This window comes from Astyanax mexicanus, chromosome 10 (assembly GCF_023375975.1).
Source record: "Astyanax mexicanus isolate ESR-SI-001 chromosome 10, AstMex3_surface, whole genome shotgun sequence".
Classification (NCBI taxonomy): Eukaryota; Metazoa; Chordata; class Actinopteri; order Characiformes; family Acestrorhamphidae; genus Astyanax; species Astyanax mexicanus.
The window spans coordinates 14,773,479-14,797,510 of record NC_064417.1 but is presented as its reverse complement, the minus strand read 5'-3'; the positions used below and the strand labels follow the sequence as shown (position 1 = coordinate 14,797,510).

The following is a 24,032-nucleotide window of genomic DNA, read 5'->3' as shown; positions in this document are numbered from 1 at the left end:
TTGACATTTTTACAAAATATTTTTGGCCTAAGGTATTTGTAATGGTTATCTTATGTCTGCTCTCATAACTGTTGCTGTATTTTAATGAAAACTGTGTTATGTTTTCTGTCTGCAGCCATGCTCACTGTCAACTTATGAGGTGGCTGTAAAAATTGAGGCCGTTATGGAAGCGGAGGAACACTTTGTGCTCCTCCTGGACACAGGGGTGGATCTAAAGGTACCCTGCCAGGCATGGCAGGGTACCCTTGATGAATTCATTGAGTGTCTGCCGGTCAGTGCCATTCTGACTGTGAAAGGGGACATCCCCAGAAAAACTTTTTGAAGTGAGTATGAGAAAGTTCTTTAAGGATATTTACGTAACTTGTTAATTATAGGAAAGAAATAACAGTAATTTGCTTTCAGTGATTTAAACCTGTGTTTAAATGTGGAGGGCATTTTCTAAGGGAATTTTTCTAAGTGACCTATGTGATTAATCCGGCCCTAAACCTGGAAAATGTGAAGTCTGTTTTTAGAAATGCATAATATATGAAGACTTCTTCACATCAGGAACACAACAGTAGTAATAATGTGAATAAAATAGTTTATGCAAAATAAATATCTGTAAAGAACTGTTGTAACTCATTTGTTGAGTAGATGTATAATCTAGTTAACACAAAAGTCATGATGTTGTAAAGATGATGTGGGTCACACCTAATGTCACGTTTACACATATTCTAGTCAACCATTACTGAGATGCTGCTATTAAACACACTTGCTCATCTTGAAACAGAGATACAGAGCAAGTTGCTTATTTATAATGTTTGCAATTGGAAGGGTCTCAAAGGGGTTAATAAAACAAATATGTTATTCTACATTGATTACGTCACAATTTAAGCCTTTAAAAATGTGTTTGTATTTGGCCTTCAGGTGCAAATATCGGGTTTAGGGACTGTAGTTTAGTGCTGTGTCTGTTATAGTGACACATTGTCAGATACAAATATGTTGCTTTCCGGTTACTATGCATATTTAACTGTAAGGGACCAGTAAAAAGTATATTTGTTTGGTTCATATTTTAATTTAGCCTTTATTTTAACAGGCTAATCACACTGAGATCACAGATCTCTTTTATAAGGTAGTCCTGGAATTAACTGATGTTTCTAAAACAGTGTCAGAGTAGACACTACAAAGGAGAGAGTCCCTGCCAAAACAATCCTACACTGTCCTTCATGTTGTACTACTATGTTAGTGAGCTAGGACAAGAATGTTCCCAAAAAAATGAAAAAGATCTTCCTGTTAGTTTTGTTGCATGATGCAGGATACCTGAAAATTAAAGGAAACTGGGTGGCTTTTGAATGATGAATTTACAGATTCTCTGGGTACATCAATACAATATTAATGGTTGTTTCAGCATGAAAAGTAAACAGTTTTTGAAATGCTGTGTTAAATGAAGCTGAAGTTTGCTGAATGAAGCTGTGTTTCTTTTATATGTTATCATTGTTATTTACTTTTCAACACTGTTATTTGAATTTTGATGTTTATTAAAGTTTTAATTATTTAAATGATATCTTAGATTTAACATTGATTGGTTGTATTGTATAAGTTATTTATTGTATAAGTTTATATTAGTTTAATTCAGGTTAGAAAGAAAGTTGAAAGATAAACCTTGTAAATATTAAAAATAAAGTTAAATATTTTTTGAAACCTGAGCATTTACAGTTTCTATTCAGTTTTTGCCTCAGATTTAAAAAATAACCAGGTGTATGCATGCTTTCATGTTTAAATGTCAGACGAGTAAAAATAAGTAGTTAGATAATTCCGGTGTTGAGAGATCATCTAACTGATATGTTAATTATTTACTTCTTGTAGTGTCAAGACTTGCAACATATGTGGGTCTATCTATCTTGTTATCTAAAATGAATCTACTTTATAACATTATTATTACCAGGTATTTCTATATATGCATATCTAGTTTAATATTTTTACGTATTTATGTATTTTTGCTAAAAGGAGAACATTTGGCTGAAGAGTTTAATACTAAAATATTTCACAAATAAACTGGGTACATACATTTCTGATGAACAGATACATTTGTCTTAGATGAATTGTCTACAAACTTTTGGCTGAGTTACTTTATGATTTCTAGTGTGAAATAAATGTTGTTAAACTTTGAAAACAATAAAAAAAAATAGTAACATTCGTTCAATTATTTTAATGCTGAAAATAATGAGTTGGTTAAGGTGCTAAAGGCAAATATGTATTCTGCTAACAGACTCTAGGTGGCGGTAAAGCGGATGCACAGGGTGCGTGAAAACTTGTTATCTAAATAATGCACTTCTAAGGGAGTAGGGAAGAAGGGAAGCATGTAGTCAAATGGACGTACCCACAGACGTGGCCAAACAGCGCGTGCGGCAGAGGAGAGGCTCACTGCTGTTCCTGAGGTAAGTAGAGCTGACGGCTGTGGAATGAGTTTAATGTGTGAAAAGGTGAAAACACGACGAAATACGCCCCTTTTAATGTCCACTTCGTGTATTTAGTTAGATAGTCGACTAATACATATAAACTACATAACAATGTGTGATAATAAAGTTAAAATATCGTTATTTCTGTGTTTGTATAAAGCTGGTTAGCGCGCTAGCTGACACCACAGGCAGCGCAGAGTTAACAGGCTAGCTAGCTTTTGCTCCCTCAGAGCGATACAGGGAATTCCTGTTTTAATCACAGATTAGTATTACACTTATACACACAATTCGGGTTGCAGAATATTCCAGAAACAAAAGATACAGAAGTATAGTAAGCTAACCAGGCTAACTATTGTGCTTTCATTTATAAACTAATGTGGCAGTATTTAGTTAGCTATCCACTGCGGCCTGACCTGCCCTGAAAACCAGTTTAAACCGGTTCTGCTCACCTAGCGCTCTGACTGACCTCAGTCGAGAAGGTCAGCCCCGGGGAGCAGTTTTAAGAGCACAGTTTCAGGACCGCAGGTCTAGGACCCTATGTCTTCGCGACACTGCCACCTAAAAAAAAGTGGCCGTGGACACGATGCATTACAGTCGGAATGTGAATCAAGTTATAGCTTAAATTTATTGTATTAAAATATTCAGATGTTTTGAATTAGACATCAATGTAACACAGGATGTGACTAACGTTACATACGTAGCCGAAAAGCATTACAAGCACCTAATATTAAGTAATGTGTTAGTCTAGGATAGCTTGCTTTAAAACATCTATTAGCCTGTTAGTTATATTTTTAATGAAAGCATAGCGCGATATGATAATTAGTTCTGCTTAGCACATACATTGAAAAATAAAAGATGACAAAGAATGTCTGTATCATATGTTCACTACATTTCAGTACATTTAATCAGAGTAACGTTAGCCTACTGTCTTGGGTGTAACGTTATAACCTATTTAATAAATACTGTTGTACGATAATTAAGTTAATAATCTTGAACAATACGTGCTGTCAGTTGTAATAGTAATTGTATAAACATTTTCAATTTTGCTGTTTATTCTGTCTGCTTTTCAAGATACATATAACAACTACGTTATGTTTGTAACATCTTTAAATAAAAAGCTGCATGTAAGTTTCACAGGGGCTGCTTAATATTCATAAAAAAGTTTCATATTAAATTTAGGGAACAATAGGATTCAAGGAGATTTTATTGTCATTTCCATCACATGTGGTACATGAGGTGGAACGAAATTGTGATCTCACTATCCAGTTCACAACATAGGCCTGTTGGTAAAATAGATATATAGATAAAGTTATGCCTTATTTTAAATTGTGTCGTCTGTTTACAAAATTAAAAAATAAATAATCATAATCATTATTAAGAATTGTTCATGTGTTTAAAGAATATTGGGATTTTTTTTAATATAGCCCAGCTCAAATAGACACTAGAGTAGTTTGAAGTTCCAAAAAAAATTAAATCTTTTGAAAAGTAGTTTGAATCCATTTCAGATAACAAATAAATATTATAGCCCCAAGTCTTCCTTGTGTTTTTGATATATGGTTGGGAGTTCTAAGACAAAAATCTAAGACAAAGTAATATTTGGGTGAAATAAACATTAAAAAGTGTAGTAGAAGTAGTTAGCTGAATTGGCAATATATTGGTGAAATAAGTCTTTAAATCTGTTAAGTAGTTAGCTAAAGTTGTGATATTATATTAAGAAGTAGTAAGTCATTAATTTCGCTAGGTGGCATTGTCGCAAAAACATAGGGTCCTAGAACGGCGGTCCTGAAACTGCAGTCTCTGGTTCTGCAGCTATATACTATTCGGCCTCAGTCACTGATTCTGACTGAACGCTGACGCAGCAGTGAAAATTCTTATTATATGAATAATGTGAATACTTTATCAGCAGTTTAGATTATGTAAGTGCATCTGCAAGCAATTAAATATAATTTCTCTGCTTCTGGTTCATTATCTGTTAACATTATTGTACAAAATCTTGTCATTAAGTAACAAGCTTACTGTTCTGTTATAGTAAATGCAGCCACAGTATGATCAGAATACACAAAAATGCGCCCTGACCCTCCCACGGGCCAGACAAATTTCTTAATTAATATCTGGCTTTGTTTATGATAATTATATAGACACCCAATATGCCATATTAAAGCTTAGATCTCTGCTTTTCAGTTATCTAGCCTATTTAGCTGTATTTCCTTTCATAAAATAAATATTCAGGGCGAAATATGCATTTTTATTATAAATATTATTTATAATTTGCATATTTGCGGTTTTCGCAAATATGGTTTTCAATTCATTTACTTAAGGCTTCTAAGTAATATTAATTCACAAAATTGCCACTGAAATATTTAATATTAGCGTGAAAAGCCTTCAAATTTGGGTATGTAATTTCAGGCAGAAATTGGTAAAATTAGGCTTGGAGCTTAAGAGGTTAAGTAATTCATTTGCAAAACATTCTAAAACCTGTCTAAGAGGAGTTAAACCATTCAGCATGAAACAATAATGGTTAATTATTAATTATTTGCTAGATATATGCATTTTCTATCACTTTCTATTTTGTTAACAGTTGCAGTACTGACATTTATTGTGAGAGTAAACAATTTCAGTACATATCAATAATACATTTCTTAAGTAATTTAGTTAGAGCTGTCAATTATTAAACAACATGCAAACAATCATTTAAAGTTGTATTATTTCTGCTATCAGAAAGTAGGGGTTAAACATCTATTAAACTATTCAGAACTATTGTTTAGAACTACCACATTTACTGTATTAATTAGTTGCCATTAAATCCTTTAACATGCTTTGTTATATGAAGCTCATGAATTGGGCTTTTCTTGATAGTTTACTAAATACTGGCCTTTCTTTTTACATTTTTACTAATATACATTTTTATTTTCTGCAGTTGCTGATCTTGACATTCCAAGTTTAAGTTAACCATTTTAATGCACATGTACATTGTGTGCATTTTACCATTCAAATGAACTCTTCGTTCTTATAGTAAGTTGAAAATAATTTCTCCAGTAGGCCCGGTTTCTAAAAGTAATAAGGTTTATTACATTGCGCAGTGTACTATAATGGCACTATAATGATACTATAAAGTTCTGATGAGTAGTTATGTTACTTAGAGCCATTTAATAATTTCCTGGCTATAGTTGTAGTTAATTAACCAGTGTTTCCTAGCCTGTTTTAGTCGTAACACACTGGGTCCTGACACCAAAAAAGGATCATCTGATTTATGATTAACTTATCAAGTGTCTGATTTCTTCATTTTTTCTTATTTTATAGGAACAAGAAAGCTGTCACACTGCAGTGCTTGTAAGTACAAATAAACAACTGATTCAACGATTGATTAGTACCAACACTTTTAAATAAATTATAATTGGAAATTAGAGTATTCTAAGAGATTGTTTGGCAAAATAAAGAAAAGAAAACAGAAATGTACACAATTTCCCACAAATGCAATCAGTCAGCAATCAAGCACTTTAGTTTAGCCCTGTCACCAGAATGGCAGTTGTAATGGACAGTATGTGTGTATTGTTGAAACACGTTACATTCATTGTTTATCATTACTGTGCTTGTGAGTACAGCTTTATACAGTTGACTACAGTAACTAATTACTCCATAATGTTGTCCAGTTACAATTTCAGCAACAAATGAGAAGAAGGCAGTATTATAGCTAATTAAGCTAGCTATCTGCTGCAGTTTAAATTAAGGTTTAATCGGTTTATGGTATTCTGACTAAATGCCGGTGTTTTGCTGAACAGTGATGTCTCAAAACTGCGATTCAGCGATAATCAATATATCGCAAAATTATTCTCCACACTTAATAGTGACTATGCTACTAAAAAAATACCAAATCCCTGGGTGGCTATGCTGCAGATAAAAACCCTGGGTGGGATTTTTACTTTCTGGACCTGGGTTACCCACCTGTAGTATTTTCCCTGATAATTTAGTTTTTTCCAGGGTGCATTGTACAATCTGGACTTACAGTCATCGTTTGCTTGAGTGTTAAAACCGTGTAAAAAAGTAATAAAAATGTAATGTAAAAGAAAAAAAAAAACATATATACATATATTACAGTTAAACATACACTAGGGTAGCACAGTTTGACAGGGTAGCAGAACTCAACAGAACACTGGCACTGTTAACGCGGCGTCAGCGTTAGCAGAGATCAGCTCATTTCACGGCACTGAAGTGGAGCCAATAGCGGCTTGTTGGAGGACGGTGACACCACGTTAACAGTGGCGGGCTCGGCTTAGCCTAATAGTATATTATACGCGTAACTCCGGATTATTACTATTATTATTTAGATGAATCCAAAGCTTGGCTTTTAGCATAGCTAGCTAACTCTCCTGCTCTCCGTGTTTAAAAAAAAAGTAAACTTATGTAGTGAGATATTTGTTGTAAAGTAAATGCAGTTACAATTTCAAGCATTTTCAAGCACATTCTCCAAAATTCCAGCACTTTCCAGGCCTGGAAAACAGAATGTTAAAATTCTGTAATTTTCCAGGATTTCAAGCACCTGTAGATTATTTTAAATGCCGTTTCAAACTTTAAAAAAATATCAAATGCAGTTCAGTCATTTATAGTGTATTATTAGCCATTGGTTAATACAACATTTGCTATAACAGAGCAATAACCTTATTAGTGTTTTATATAGATGTTGTACAATACTTTCAGCTGTAGCTATATACATTAAATAAAATGCTGATAAATTATTCTCAGAGAAAGATATAAAATGTTGCACTGCTGTATCGATTCAGTGAGAGGGGGTGCTTTTCCTGGAGGGGAAACACGTTACATTCATTGTTTATCATTACTGTGCTTGTGAGTACTTGTGAGCTTGTGAGCTTTATACAGTTGACTACAGTAACTAATTACTCCATAATGTTGTCCAGTTACAATTTCAGCAACAAATGAGAAAAAGGCAGTATTATAGCTAATTAAGCTAGCTATCTACTGCAGTTTAAATTAAGGTTTAATCGGTTTATGGTATTCTGACTAAATGCCGGTGTTTTGCTGAATTCAGCATCCCCTCCAGGAAAAGCACCCACGCTATTGGCTCCACTTCAGTGCCGTGAAATGAGCTGATCTCTGCTAACGCTGACGCAGCGTTAACAGTGCCAGTGTTCTGTTGAGTTCTTCTACCCTGTCAAACTGTGCTACCCTAGTGTATGTTTAACTGTAATATATATATATATATATATATATATATATATATATATATATATATATATATGTTTTTTTTTTCTTTTACATTACATTTTTTATTACTTTTTTACACGGTTTTAACACTCAAGCAAACAATGACTGTAAGTCCAGATTGTACAATGCACCCTGGAAAAAAATAAATTATCAGGGAAAATACTACAGGTGGGTAACCCAGGTCCAGAAAGTAAAAATCCCACCCAGGGTTTTTATCTGCAGCATAGCCACCCAGGGATTTGGTTTTTTTTAGTAGCATAGTCACTATTAAGTGTGGAGAATAATTTTGCGATATATTGATTATCGCTGAATCGCAGTTTTGAGACATCACTGTTAGCATTAATTTACCACAGGTGAAAGATGTTGGACAAACTTAAAATTGGGCCTTGAAATTGCTTGAAAAGTGCTGGATTTTTTTCTTGTAAAAGGTGTATGAACCCTGAATCTAAAGTCTGTCTAAAGATCATTGCTCAGTATGAAACATTAATGGTTGATAATGAATTACTTGTACATATAGATGTACACTTTTTCTGAAGATGGCTTTCTGTTTTGTTTACAGTTGATGCTTTGGACGTTTCTTGTGTAAGCAAAACATTTTAATATATACCAACAATACATGGTTTGAGGTTTCATTAGAGCTGTCAAGATTATTAAGGAATTCATAAGCATTAATTCAAAACTAAATAATTTTCACGTATCATAATCTCCAAAAGAGAAAGCTTGGAGGTTAAAAATCCATTGTATTCAATTAAATTTAAAACACTTCAACATAAGAGGTTTAAACCCTACTGTACTTAGCTTGTTGTTAAAGTGTTTTTTCTGTTTAGCGTTACCCTTTTTTAGGTGATTACTAGATGTTCAAAATATATCACAGCTTATTTCCTAAAATCAATAATGACAGCTCTAGATTTAATTTTTTTTTAACATTCAGTTATTTTTTTTTTAAACATTGTTTATAAATGTAAAACTTTGTTTATAAATCATGGATGTTAAATAATCTAAAACAACATTATAAAATAATCAAGAACTACTGTGGTAGAACTACTGTGGTAGAACTACTAGCTTTACTCTAAAAGTTGTTGACCGTGAATTAATTTTTTCTTATTCGTTTTGAAGTATGTGGCAGATACAGTTTGCAAGGGTGTATGTATGTATGTTTTTTCTTTTTTTTTTTTTTTTGGAGTGAAAACTAAATTACTTAAAAAAATTGCTGATTGGACATTCATAGTGTATATTAATTATTCAATTCGACTCAATTTATTGTCATTGTCACTGATACGGGCGGCACGGTGGCGCAGTGGGTAGCACTTCCGCCTCACAGCAAGACGGCCTGGGTTCGATTCCCGGCTGGGGCGACCCGGGTCTTTCTGCGTGGGTTTCCTCCGGGTGCTCCGGTTTCCTCCCACAGTCCAAAGACAGGCTAATTGGATGTCAGATGCAAATTGCCCCCTAGGTGTGAGAGAATGTCGGTGTGTCTGTCTGTGTCTGTTTGGATGGATTGGCGGCCTGTCCTGCCTTCCGCCCCATGCCGGATGGGATAGGCTCCAACCCCCCCCCCCCCCCTGTGACCGTCAATGGATAAAGCGATTGATAGTGACTAATGTCACTGATACAGGGTTGTACAGTAAAACGAAACACTATTAAGGAACAGGGGACACAGACAAAAGTTACAATAAGATTATTTTTGTATGATTATGTTTGTGTGATGAAGTACTGTTTAAAGTTAAAAGTGTTTAAAGTGCAGTAGTGACAGCGGTACATTATATATAGTTCATATGTGTATAATAGTAGATGTAGGCCAGGTTGATTAAAGTGCAGAGTGCGTATAAGTGAAATGGTTAAAGTGCAAGGCATACAATCTCTGTGCTGAAGCAATCAGTGGCCATGTAGGAAACTGGGAGTGGTCAAGTGGTCAGTCTGTGTACTGTTCAGGTTGAAGCATAGACTGTATATAGCTGGACAGAGCATCGTCTCTTAAAAGTGAAGCCACCACAGGTCGGGCGCCCCCTGCTGTTCGGCTGCAGAAAGCTGTGTAACTCCACCCATCCCCATAGGTTTCAATGGCAAAACAGAGCAACTTTCAATCACGTTTTTTTCTAATATACTGTAATTCTACCTCCATTATTTAAATGCAACAGCTAGTGTAACCTCTGCTTATATTGTCAAATTTTTATATCCCCACAGAATTCGGTTTTTAAAACTTTATTTGGCTCTATTCAAAAAAGGTGTGGTTATGGTAAAAGGGCTGCTTATGGGCGGGACCAATAACAGACCGTCAGCTGCGCTCCGCCCCGCTCTGCAGTCTGTGACCGCGAGGCAGCCCTCAGGGGCGGGGTTATTTAAATGAGTAGGCGGTCTCTCCACAGCCTTTCTCCCTCCTCTGGTCTCTACTGCGCAGACTCTGGTCTCTGAATCGCCATAATGGCGGAAGATTTTGGCTTCATTTTCATTGAATGAATGGGAACAGCGACACGGCGTCCATCTTTATATACAGTCTATGGGTTGAAGATAGTGTTGCTGGAGACAGCAGTTTCACAGCACATGGGAAAAAGCGTGCTGTTTTAAAGGTTTATTTGAAGGCTTATTTAAAGGTTTGTGTACAAAATGTTTTCATTTAGTATGAAATTAATTAAATGTTATCTAATTCATTATTTTTGTTTTTCTTTTTTTGTTTGTTTGTGTTGTGTATAGGTTGTTGAAACACCTTCCATTCTCAGAGTAAGTTGAAAATTATTTCTTCAGTAAACTTAAATATAATGTGGTTTTACCTGTTATTACAATAATGTGGTGTTAACATCAGTAAAAATGGGATAAAAATATAATGGAAAGTTATTTTTTTAGTGCTTAGTTTGTTGTGCAGTGTACTACAGTATAGTAGCAATGATATATATTTACGAATATATATGTTGTGATATTAAACAATGCAGGACTTTTCTCAATGCTGCCTCAGCTAGTGTATTGGGACGCGACAGACAATAACTGCCCTTAAAAGGGAAGGGGCTGAAAAGAGGTGGAAAACAAAAGTCACGCCTGTAGCTGTAGTTGTGAACTGCTGTGAAAGTGACTATGAGTGATTTTAAAGTAAAGGAGAACAATTTACATACCAGCGCCAACGTCTCTACAGTGATGTGCCTTTGTACAACTCAATTAGCTTCCACAGATTTCCAGCGGATTCTGAAGCGCGGTATCTAAAGATCCATTGGGATAACTTCAGTCTTGTTGCGAGTACTTGCGGGGAATATTTGAAAAACAAACTTAAAACAAAAAATAATATTTAAAAATATACTATATGAAAGGTAGAATAAAAAAATACACTTAAAACGAAATATATTTGAAAGGGAGAACTATGAAATGCACTAAAACAAAAAAATATATATTTGAAAAGGAGAATTAGAAAATATATTTACAACGAAAAATATTATTTGAAATGGAAAATTATAAAGTGTTCTAAAATAAAAAATATTATTTCAAAGGGAAAATTGTAAAATGTACTAAAACAAAATATAATATTTGAAAGGGAAAATTGTAAAATGCACTAAAACATAAAAAATATTATTTGAAAGAGAAAAATATAAAATGCACTTAAAACAAAATAAATGTTATTTGAAAGAGAGAATTTTAAAATTAACAATATATTGTGCAGCCCTTATAGCAAGGTTAATTTATTGTTATCTTAAGTAGGGGTATAAGGGGCCATGGATAATCTGTGATTTGTCAAATCATTTTTTAACGTGTAATTCTGCAAGGTAATATGACCACAGAGTGTCACAGTTTAGCCCGTGTCTGTCTCGTTGTGTCTCCCTCTCCTGGTCTATTGTGCTCCTGCCCCTCTGTTTTCCTGTCATGTGTCCCAGCCATGTGCTATTGTTGTGTTTTTGTCCTTGTCTCCGCCCTAGCCCTGCCCTAGCCATTAGTGCTGTAACCTTTTGTCTCATTTGTAACCCCGCCCCCTTGTTAGCTCCCACAGGTGTCCCTTATGTTTGCCTGTATATAATACCCCATGTGCTCCTTGTTCTGTGTCGTGCTTTGTTTGATCTAGTCCTGTTTCTCTGTCAGAATCTTGTTTAGTTGTGTTTTTGCGCCTTTGAGCCTTTTTGTCTGCAGTGTTCTGGTTTGTTTTCTTTAGTTTATTTATATGTTTGATTATTTTGTTTGTTTGTTTAAGTCTTTTTCTCATATCCTCATAGTTCATAGTGTTTTGTTTTAGTTACCTTTTCTTTATACTATTTCATAGGGTTTTGCTCTTTTGTTTATCTTTTTTGTTTAAATGGAAAATAAAACTAACTTGCATTTGCATCCGGCCCCCTCCTCTTCGTTACACAGAGGGTTGATTCTTCAGCCGAGTGGGAGTCTGGTGCTACAAACAGGCACCTTTTATGCAAATCACTTTTTAATTGAACAAGGAAATTCTAAACTAAAAATAAAACAACAATCTCTGAAAATTAACTTGCAAGAAGCTGTATCAGTATAGCACCTACAAGCATCAACTCTCGGGAGCAGTGATTCTCAATTGGTGGGTCGCGAACCAAAAGTAGGTTGCAGACACGTCATGGGTAGGTCGCAGATAGCTTGCAAAAAAAAATACATTTAAAACATAATAATAGTAACTAATGCTCATCTGACTTAGTCGTGTTTTATATTGGAAAAAAAGTGACTGAAAGAGTCACGCGTCAAACGCACGCAGCATTCTTGTTGTCATGGTAACCACCATTAGTTTGCCGATGTTGTGCCAAATTCAGACCCCCGCCAGGAAAAGCAACCTCTCTGGAGCACGTAAGCATCATCTTCTTGGCTTTAACTTTACTTAGAAAAACACACCAAAAATGGAACACCAAAATGCTGTTCTAAGCTCCGCTGACTCATAAGAGATAATGAAAAAGAAACAGGTCACCTGCACCACCTCCCAAGAGGGGAGACTTTTTATGGCTGGGTGTTGATTTCGGCACAGCTGAAACACAACTGAGGGAGTTTTGGCTGCTGCTTTTCTACCTACAGCTCAAGTCAATGCAGAAAAACAGGCTGAACACTGATCTGATCTGAGAGTAACTCTGTCTACTGTCACTAGGGCTGGACCCAAATATTCGGGTATGCAAAAATGCAAAATCAGTAATACGGCTATGCACTGCACAATCATTAAACTGATTTATTTATTTATATAAGTGCGAAAACACAAAAACAGCAATTCACTGGGCCGGCTTGCGCAGTGGAGATGCATGAAGCAGCGGCACTCCTGGCCTGCGTATGCAGCAGGGAAGCCGTGGTGTGGGCCACAGAAATTTCGGGGTGAAAACTAAAAAAAATCTAGGGTAAAAACACACAAAAAAAAAATCTGGTGTGAAAACACAAAAAAATCCGGGGTGAAAACGTCTTGTCGTTCAGAGCACACAGTGCAGTTCGAGCACACAGCACAACATAAGGAGACATAATGCACTCCATATATTCAGGACTGAAGTGAAATAAATGTCAAAAAATGGCTTTTGCGTGAATCACACAGGCAGAAATTTGTCACATTTGTCTAAGAGCAGTCCATTGATCAGTAGCTGTTAGAACTTAATACTAAGTATAACTAGGGTGGGCGATATGGGCCTAAAATAATATTTCATACACCCCTAAGTATAATTTTTTTTCTGTTTTTTTTACAGGTACTGGAGAGAATCTCTTCCTTTATATCTGTTTTTCTGTCTCTCTTAATCTTCATCCCCTCCCCACTTTATCTCTTTCCCACGTTTATTCTCGTGCAATCTGCATGTGAAACATGTCACAGACACCGTTCTGTACCCACTGAATATTGAAAAGCGACATTGATCTATACCCTTTGAATATTGAAAAGCGACATTGATCTATACCCTTTGAATATTGAAAAGCGACATTGATGTATACCCTTTGAATATTGAAAATAGGCGACTATCATACAGATTTGTTATTATTCTCATTTTACCCGGTGCAGTGTTTTCTATTGATCTGTTTCAGTTCAGGGGGTCTAAAGCAAACCATCTGCAGTCAAAGACCTCCTTTCTCTGGACCTCATCTGCAGTTGAAGACACAGACATTCACATTATTCACTGAAGCTGTAAGTAATTTGTAACTAAGATTAAAATTGTTTAATCACACATTTTTTTTACTGTAATATACTGTTAAATCAAAGAGATGCCGAGGAGAAGCAAAAAAGCTGTTGCAGCAAAGCAGCGTGAAGCAGCGAAGGGAAAACCTAAATATGCTAAACAGCTGGTGAACAACAGTAGTACACACGTGACCACAGTGCTGGCATCCCACTGGCAGGGTGATGAAAGATATGAAGTGTTTTCTAGAGGAGTACAGTGTACCTGTAATTCACTTACATTTCTAGCAGTACACAGTGAAAATAATGACCTGACCAGCCTAAACCTAGACCAGATATTAACGCAGGGTGATGCTGTTTATACTCATGTTAAACAATCTTTACTGAATGAAGGGAGGTTTCAGAGTAACCTTCTGACGTTTGATGAGCTGCCCTGTACAGTAGAGACAGACTCGCAGTGTTACAGCGTTATTAAACACCCACAGAGATTCGGGTTTCTGAGAGATGAGGCCCCACAGGGCATGGAAGAATATGTGAATCTGGAAAGAGCGCTAAACTGTCTGAGAAATGATGTAACTGATGCTCTGCTGATTACTGGAGGAATGTGTGTTGCTGTATTCAGAGATCGCTCAGGTAGATTTGGGTTCTTTGATCCTCACTGTAGAACACCTGATGGACTAACACCTGAAGAAAATGCAGGTACAGCTGTGATGCTCACGTTTGCAAACTTAGAGGACATGACTGAAAGGTTACTAATACTGTACCAGGTGTGTCTTAAACTGAAGGACAATAGTCAGTATGAGCTTCTTCCTGTATCTTTTTTAAATTTTAACATAGCTGCTACAACAGCCACTACTGATAATCTCGAAAGAGAGGTGCAAATAGCAGTGGACCCTTGTCCTAATCTATACCCTGACACTAGCCAATTTGTGGAACATCCTGTGGCTAAATTAAGCAAACCTCAGAAAAGAAGACAATATTATCAGCAAAAATGCAATAAGAAAAAAGATCAGTCCATCCAGACAGAGGCAGAAAATAAGAGAAAATTAAATTTAAGAAACAAATATGCAAATGATCCTAAATTCAGAGAAAAAAGGAAACAAAGCAACCGATTGTGTTACACTAAAAATGTAAGTTACATATTTGCAAAGCAAAATTCAATAAGACTTACTTACATGGACAACACAGCATATAAAGAAAAGCAAAAACTGCGTGTTGTGAACAGTTACAGAAATAACCCAGATTACAGAGAAAAGCAGAAACAATACATTAAGAACAGTTACAGAAATAACATAGATTACAGAGAAAAGCAGAAAAAATACATTAAGAACAGTTACAGAAATAACCCAGATTACAGAGAAAAGCAGAAACAATACATTAAGAACCGTTACAGAAATAACCAAGATTACAGAGAAAGGCAGAGACAGTACATTATTAATAACTACCAAAAAGAGGCTTTTAGGCGAAGGCAGAAGCAGTATTTTTCAAAGCGGTACAGAACTGAGCAGAGTTTTTCTGAGCAGAAGAAACATAAATTTAAAAGCCTATACCAGACTGATCTGCATTTCAGGATGATTCACAGAGAACAGTGCTTACTGCGGTTAAAAAACAGAGCATCCAGACTTAAAACCCTACACAAGATACACTGTGCTCAACAAATACAGAGGAAATACAGACTAACCTGTTTCCAGCAGCAGAGAAACACACCAGTACAAACACAAAACAATGAATCGCTTAATCCAGAAGTGCAGAAAGCTCTAGTTTTTTTTAAGGAAATTATAAAAGCTGGTCCAAGTTACATTTGCACAGTCTGTCACAGAGCCTTATTTTCTGATCAGGTCCGTCTGTGTGATCACACAAACTATCAAAAAAAAACAGCAGTAGCTTCAAATTGCTTGACCGGAAAATATGTTCATACCTGTTCCTCTGACTGTAATGATAACTGTGCACCTGAAGAAATGAAACATGAATGGATCTGCCACAGCTGTCATGATAACTTGAGCAAAGGGAGAATGCCTTCGATTGCTTTTGTAAACAAACTCCAACTCACACCCATTCCAGTAGAACTGTGTGATTTAAATATACTGGAGAGACATGTCATTGCTAAATATGTGTGCTTTGCCAAGATCATCAGTCTTCCCAAAGGTCAGCAGAGAGCCATTAAAGGTGCTGTTGTGTCCGTTCCTTCAGATGTTGAAACAACAGTAAATGTTTTACCCAGACCCAGCAGTGAATCACAGCTACTCACAGTGAAGCTGAAAAGACGACTGTGTTACTCAGGCCATTACCAGTTTCAGACCATATCCATGCAGAAGGTTCTTTCTGCCTTACTTAAACTGAAGGAAATCCACTCTGAATACAGAGACATTGTAGTAAACAATGTGGAGCAGGATGAATTATTTGATGATTTTTCAGATCCAATAAATGCTGATGATATTCCAGAATATGAAATAGACTTGAACATGAACTTTGACAATGATGACTCACCAGAGCAGAATCTTGAGAATGAACATGATATTGATAATGAGGCTGAAAGCACAGAACAGAGCACAGGTCTCGCATTAGACACATGTCTACAACCTCCAGATCTCGGTCAGCATCTGTTGTCGTTCAATGATGGAATATTTTGCATTGCTCCAGCTGAGAGAAACAATCCAGTAAGCATGTTTAAAGTTCCTAAACTGGAAGCGATGGCTTTTCCTGTTCAGTTTCCCTCTGGTGAAAACACGTTTGATGAACCAGACAGACACATAGCTCTCTCACCCAGCAGATATTTCAATGCCAGGCTCTTTTCTGCTGATAATCGCTTTGCAAGAGACACAAACTACATTTTCTTTGCTCAATTTGTTACTGAAACGCATCAAGCAACTTCCAGCATGTCAATCCAACTGAGAAAAGCAAAATCAGTGACATGTGAAGGCCGAAAAATCAACAGTGCGCTATTACAGGACAAACGTGAATTGGATAAACTCATACACAATAATGAGGGCACAAGATTCATGCAGCCACTCAGAGGAACGCCTGCCTACTGGGAAAAAACACTCAGAGATCTTTTTGCCATGCTTCGTCAATTGGGAACGCCCACGTTCTTCTGTACATTCAGTGCTGCAGAAATGAGATGGCCTGAAGTGATCACAGCGATTAAAGCACAGCAAGGTGAATCGGTGGACTTTTCAGCCCTGGACTGGTCAGAGAAATGTGAGATACTGCGCAGTAATCCTGTCACAGCCATGCGCATGTTTGAGAAACGTGTAGAAGCTCTTATGAACCTTATTCAGTCTCCTGCTCAGCCCATTGGTCAGATTGCTGACTTCTTTTTTCGCATTGAGTTCCAACAGAGAGGCTCTCCACACATTCACTGCTTATTCTGGGTGAAAGGTGCTCCAGAGTTTGAAAATGACCAAGATCAGGATGTTTGTGATTTCATTGACAGACACATTTCATGCAAACTGCCTGACCCAAACACTGACCCTGAACTGAACAGAATAGTTTCAGAAGTTCAAACACACAGCAGAAACCACTCTAAATCATGTAAAAAGAACAATAAACACTGCAGGTTTGGATTTCCTAAACCCCCCATGAAAAAAACACTCATCACACGGCCCAGACCACCCCCTGACACTGATTCTGATGATGAAGGTGCAGAAAAAGATGAACCTGTGATACAAGCTAAATCAAAGCTTCAGCCAGTGTGGGATCTGCTAAATGATAAGACTCAGAACTTTAGAAGCATCACACAGCTGCTAGAAACTGTAAAAATTACATATAACGATTATAAAGACAATGTAAACAGTCTCAGTTCAGCAAGTGTAGTTATAATGCAACGTGAACCAAATGATTGCTGGGTAAACGGCTACAATCCACTGCTGCTCAGAGCCTGGAATGCGAACATGGACATACAATACATCCTGAACCCATACACCTGTATAATGTACATTCTGTCATACATCTCAAAGGGTGAACATGAAATGAGTGAATACCTGAAAGGAGTGATTAAAGACATGTGTCCCACCACATCTGAGAGAGAAAGCATGAAACAGGTGATGCATGCCTACTCTAAAAACAGAGAGGTCAGTACACAGGAAGCTGTAGCTCGAACCTGCAGTCTAAAACTGAAATCATCATCCCGTGCTGTGATTTTCATACCGACTGATGATAATGCTGTAAAGATGAGTCTGCCTATGAGCTGCTTACAGGACAAAGCCCCTGATGATGAGAACGTGTGGATGACTGGATTGGCAGAAAAGTACATGGCTAGGCCTGAAACACCTGAGTTTGAGAACATGTGCATGGCTGAATTTGCTAGTGAATATCGGGTTGTTTATGGAGATCAAAAAAAGGGAAAAAAGGTACTTCCACTTCAGAATGACATGGGACACATCAAAAAGCGAACCAGAGGAAAACCTGCCATCATCCGATTTGCTCGTTTTTCACAACAGAAACATCCCGAAAAATTCTACGGGACACTACTAAAATTGTACCTGCCCCACCGCAGCAGCTCACAGCTTAAAACTACTCAGTTCAACACATATGAAGCCTTTTATGCCTTTGCCTCAGTTAAACTGCCAGGAACAGACACACTGCAGCGGGTTTACACCACTGTAAATGAGAACAGAAAGAAGTATGAAAAGCACAGTGAAACTATTGATAAAGCTGTTGAGAATTTTGAACAGAATGGTCCTATTGAGGATGCCTGGACTAACTTGGCACCAACAAATGAACTGATCCGATTAGAGTGCATGGTTGAGCAAGAACCCACAGATCCCACTGATATAACAGAAGCAGATGATGTTCCAGATTTCGCTCCATCCACATCTGATAACAGAACAGCCATGCCTGTAATAGAAGCTCCACAGGTGAATCCTGCAGTGATCAGAAAAATGTATCAGAGCCTGAATGAGACACAAGCTGCTGTGTTCTATAAGATAAGGGACTGGTGTAAAAGAAAAGTGCAGAATGAAAATCCAGAACCATTTTTTTATTATGTAGCTGGAACAGCAGGAACAGGAAAGAGTCACCTTATTAAGTCTGTGTATGCAGAGGCCACCAAAATCTTACAGAAACTGCCATGTGTAAGAGAGGAAGCTGATATATCAAAACCCACAGTGCTTCTGAGTGCAGTTACTGGCTGTGCCAGTCATAAAATTAATGGAAAAACACTCCACGCACTCCTGTTTATTGTGTATTGTAATCAAATATAGTTTAATTTACCAAAATTATGACACACACTCCAGTTCAGACCCATTTCTAAATACTAAAAATTCTAAATTAAATCAGATAGATTCAGTGAGCATCTTCATTTTTTTGTCTTATTTTGGGCACAAGACTGAAAACATTTTAACATTTAAACCACCATTTAACGTAAATGACAAATAAGTACAATATAAGATAGATAGTATAAAATAGTGGAAAAGTAGAGAGGGAGAAGTATAGAGTGACGAGTGGTAATGGGAAAGAAATGGAAAGAAAGAAAAAAAGATAACTAGAGAGAGAAAAGTAGAGAAAGAAAAGAGAAAGTGACAAGTAGAGAGAGAGAAGTAGAAAGAAAAGGAGAAAAAAGAGAAACAAAGACAGAGAAATAGATAGAAACAAGTAGAGACAATTAGAGAAATAAAGAGAGACAGAAATATAAAGTAACAAGTTGAGAGAACAAAGAGAGTGACAAGTAGAGAGAGAGAAATAGAGAAAAAAGAAAGAGAAAGATAGTGAAAAGTAAACGAGAAATAGAGAGAAACAGAAAGAGAGTGACAAGTAGAAAGAGAGAAAAAAAGTACAGAACCAAATAGAGAGAGAGAGTGTAGTAAAGAGAAAGAAATAGAAAGAGAGTGACAAGTAGAGAGGGTAATATATAGGGAGAGAAATATAAATAAAAAGAAATAGAAAACATAGTAAGAATTACAGAAAGAATGAGAAAAATAAAAAGATGGAAATAGAAAGAGAGTGAGAATGAGATTGAGAAAACGAGAACAAGAGAGAGAAAAGCGTATGAAAGAGTGAAAAAGAGAAATAATAGAGTGAGAAAAATAGAAAGTTGTGTATAGAGAAATAGAAAAGAGTGAGAATTAGAAAAATAAATAAGAGGGATAGAAAAGAGAAATAAAAAGAGAGTGAGAATTAGAGAGAAAAATCTAGAGAAATATTGAGGTAAATTGACAAGTTTGAAAAAGAAGAAAAGACAGATTAAGAATTAGTGAGAGTAGTTGAAAGAGAGACACGTAGAGAGAAAATAAATAGTAAGTAACAACAAAATAGTTTCAAAAAGTTGTATTTTAGCATTCTAGAAATCCGGTCAGAAAACAACATTTAATATAGGAGCTTTTAATTAAAGCATGTGAATTGTTAGAGTGGTTGAAACAGAGCTGTAAAAGCTAAAACACATTTTACCAGCACTAACCCAGTACATTTACATTGTGTAAATAATGTTAAATGAACAAAAATACTTTCACACACTGTCCCGTAGTGATGCTGTCATAATGCTCAGTATGTCAGTTAGGATCTTTTTGAGTTAAAATGAAGAGTGCTGAAGAGTTTCATCTCCTTGCGTGATTTGGGGGTTTGAAACACCCCAACATCCACAATGAACCGACCAGGGGCTGCACAGGGAACTACACCAAGCTCGTCGGCACCACCATTGTACAGGTGCACTACCAAAGCCCCAAGAAGCTTCAGAATCACACTTTCATCCCCTTATGTGACTTAGGGGTCTTAAATACCTCAACATCCACAATGGACCGACCAGGGGCTGCACAGGGAACTACACCAAGCTCGTCGGCACCACCATTGTACAAGTGCACTACCAAAGCCCCAAGAAGCTTCAGAATCCCACTTTCATCCCCTTATGTGACTTAGGGGTCTTAAATACCTCAACATCCACAATGGACCAACCAGGGGCTGCACAGGGAACTACACCAAGCTCGTCGGCACCACCATTGTACAAGTGCACTACCAAAGCCCCAAGAAGCTTCAGAATCCCACTTTCATCCCCTTATGTGACTTAGGGGTCTTAAATACCCCAACATCCACAATGGACAGACCAGGGGCTGTAGCGCAAACTACACCAAGCTCATCAGCACCAACATTGTACCAGTGCACTGCCAAAGCCCCAAGAAGCTTCAGAATCCCACTTTCATCTCCTTATGTGATTTGGTGGTCTGAAACACCTATAGTGGACAGACCAGGGGCTGCACAGGGAACTACACCAAGCTTGTTGGCATCAACATTGTACCAGTGCACTATCAAAGCCCCTCAGAAGCTTCAGAATACCACTTTCTGAACTGATTGCCCTCAAAAAGGAGGTAAAAGATTGTGTGTGTGTGAGAGAGAGTGTGTGTGTGTGAGAGAGAGTTTTAAGGTGTGTGTACTTAAACAAGCACTGCCAAAGGTGGGTAAACCATTATCAAAAAGCCTAATCTGGACCTCTGCGAGCTTGCTAATTAGAGACCAATTTATAATATTTCCTTTGTAGCCAAAATTCTAGACAAAATAGTGTTTAAGCAGCTGCGCCTGTATCTAAGCAATAGTATTCATGAGGTTTTTCAATCTGGATTAAGACAATACCATAGCACTGAAACAGCTTTACTTAAGAGTAACTAATGATTTACTTTCAGCTCGTTATAGAGGCAGCACTGCCATCCATGTACTGATAGATCTTAGTGCTGCCTTCGACACCTTAGATCACACTATTCTGCTCGATAGGTTAGAAAATCTATTATAGGAATGAAAGGATCTGCCCTCACCTGGTTCAGATCTTATCTGAGAGATCGATTCCAGTGTGTTTATATTGATTAATATTGATAAAAACATGAATGTTAATACTGTAGACATAGACGATCACTTAATTATACCTGATAAAACTGTGAGAAACCTTGGGGTCATCTTTGACCCAGTTTTCTCGTTTGATGCACACATATGTAGCATAGTTAAAACTGCATTCTTTCATTTACGAAATATAGCTAAAGTCTGCAGTATACTCTCTCTGGAAGATGCTGGTGCATGCATTCATAACCTTGAGGCTGGACTACTGCAATGCGTTGTTGGCTGCAAGACCCCATAAACTACTTCTTAAATTCCAGCTAGTTCAGAATGCAGCCGCGAGAGTGCTTACTAGAGCTAGATAGTTCGAGCACATTACCCCTATTCTTTCATCCCTACACTGGCTACCTGTTAAATTTCGAATAGATTATCAAATACTTCTCTTGACGTATGAATCCCTCAATGGTCTGGCCCCGCATTATCTGGAGGAACTTCTTGCACTTCTTACGATCCACCACGTGCATATTATATGCATATTATACATAAATATGCATATTTGAACTATGCATATATATTTATATAAAACTATGCAAGAGGAAGAGCTTTCTTTTATAAAGCTCCCCAACTTTGGAATAACCTCCCTATTAATATACGGGACTCAGAAACACTCGCAATCTTTAAATCTAGACTCAAAACATTTCTATTTGCTCAAGCTTTTAATCTTTCAAAAGTCTCATCCCAATTGTTCTCTTACTTATGCTCTTCTAACTATTCCTCTCACAGCTCACCCAGCAAATATAAACCCTGTCCTAATCATCTGCTTTCTCTTTCTCTCCCCATGCCCTGAGCTGCTGCCTCCCAAGTGCCTATCCTACTCCAGCAGAGTTTTATAAAACCATTCTAACCCCATTTTTTTCCCTCCCCTCTCTGATCTCTCTCTCTATCTCTCTCACATGTGCTGAGATGCCCGGCCGGTCGGCCTGCCTGGATTATGTCCATTTGTGTTTACAGCTTTCCAGAATCAGCCCTGTCCTTCTACTCAGCAGAATTATTACACAACCTTTCTAACTCAATTTTTGTCTCTTTCTTTCCTTTCTGTTTTCTCTATCTCTTTTACATGTATGGAGATTCCCTGTTCCTGATGTTTCCAGCCTGGCTCTCCACTGCCCGTTGTGTTGTTCTCCGGCTCTGCAGCCCTGCACTGTTTAGCATTAACACACTCAGAATCTGTTTTTATATTAACCACTAGGGGTGTGACGAGATCTCGCGAGATTAAAACGTGACGAAATTTCTCGTCAAGCTTAAACCAAGCTTAAAGCGGGAAAAAAAAGTTTAGTGTGGACTTTTTAAGAGGGAACTGGCAACAGAGTAGCGATAGCAGAAAGTGTGGTGGCTGAGCAGTGAGAGCAGCTCTCAGCAGAAGAAGAAAATTCGGGTATTTGTATAGAAGATGCTTCTGCTACTTTTAAGTTGTATGTCTGGCTGCATTTTGGCTCCAGTGGAAACAATAAACGGTAACAGAGTGACCAACAAGACACAAACCATATGTAAATACTGTTAGTAAATCATACACATGACTGTTTCATAGGTAGTTGTACTGATCCCTTAGCTCTGTACTGTATTAAAAAAAATGTTCTGAGATTTGAGATTTAGGAGAAAAAACACAAACCATAGGCTTAATATGACTGGTTGTGGTTTGTACGTATTGTTTGCACTAAATAAGACCTAGAATTTTTTTTTTTTCTTTTTCTTATTTCCATTTCTTATAGAATCAATGTGTGAGAGAAACCAGTCTGTTAAGTTTACGTTATATGATTTTGTCAAATTCATTTTTGACGTTTCTTTAAAATTAGATTTTTAAATCTCATTTCTTTCTCGTGAACCCAGTATCGTGTCTCATTTTGTGATATTAGTGTCTCGTCGCACCCCTATTAGCCACAGCTCTATAGTTTCTGCTAATCACATTTTTATATTTATAAAATAGTACCTGTTGTATTACTTATAGCGCCACATTATCTCTCTGCACTGTTGTTTTGTTCTGTTATTTGTTTGTTGTTTGTTATTTGATTGTACTGAGCGGGTCAACCCGAGTAGGATGGGTTCCTCGGACTGAGTCTTGGTTCCTTCCAAGGTTTCTTCCTCTTAAAGGGAGTTTTTCCTTGCCACTGTGTCACCACAATAATTGGCATCTCTGTGGTGCTGCTCATAAGAGGAGTGGACCTGTTTTTCTCTGTAAAGCGGCTTTGTGACAACTTTTGTTGTAAAAAGCGCTATTTGAATAAAATTGAATTGAATTGAATTGAATTGTTCAGTTTTTGTGTAACAAATGAACAACACTATATTTAACAGTACTGTGCATGTGTTTATAGTTTAATTTGTTACTGTGATGTCATAAGTGAACATAATTTTTGCAAGATATTTATGTGTGTGCGCGGGGGGGGGTGTTTGAATAAAAATAAATACTATGCACAGTACTTACTTGTATGTACTTATATATGTACTTTTGTACTTATTTGAGGGACAGACAGGCACTGTCACTGATCACTAGATGGAATTGCAGATCA

At 37.0% G+C, this 24,032-nt stretch overlaps 1 protein-coding gene across 1 annotated transcript; it reads left to right on the top strand.

Annotated features, from left to right (window-relative positions):
- Nucleotides 1-5,736: 5,736 nt before the first annotated feature.
- On the top strand, nt 5,737-23,767 carry LOC111190042 (uncharacterized). The gene is made up of 3 exons (XM_049484509.1): nt 5,737-5,768; nt 10,350-10,376; nt 13,301-23,767. Exon 3 carries the CDS (start codon nt 13,806-13,808, stop codon nt 18,915-18,917), a length of 5,112 nt encoding a protein of 1,703 aa, XP_049340466.1. The 5' UTR covers nt 5,737-5,768; nt 10,350-10,376; nt 13,301-13,805; the 3' UTR covers nt 18,918-23,767.
- The last annotated feature ends 265 nt before the right edge of the window (nt 23,768-24,032 follow it).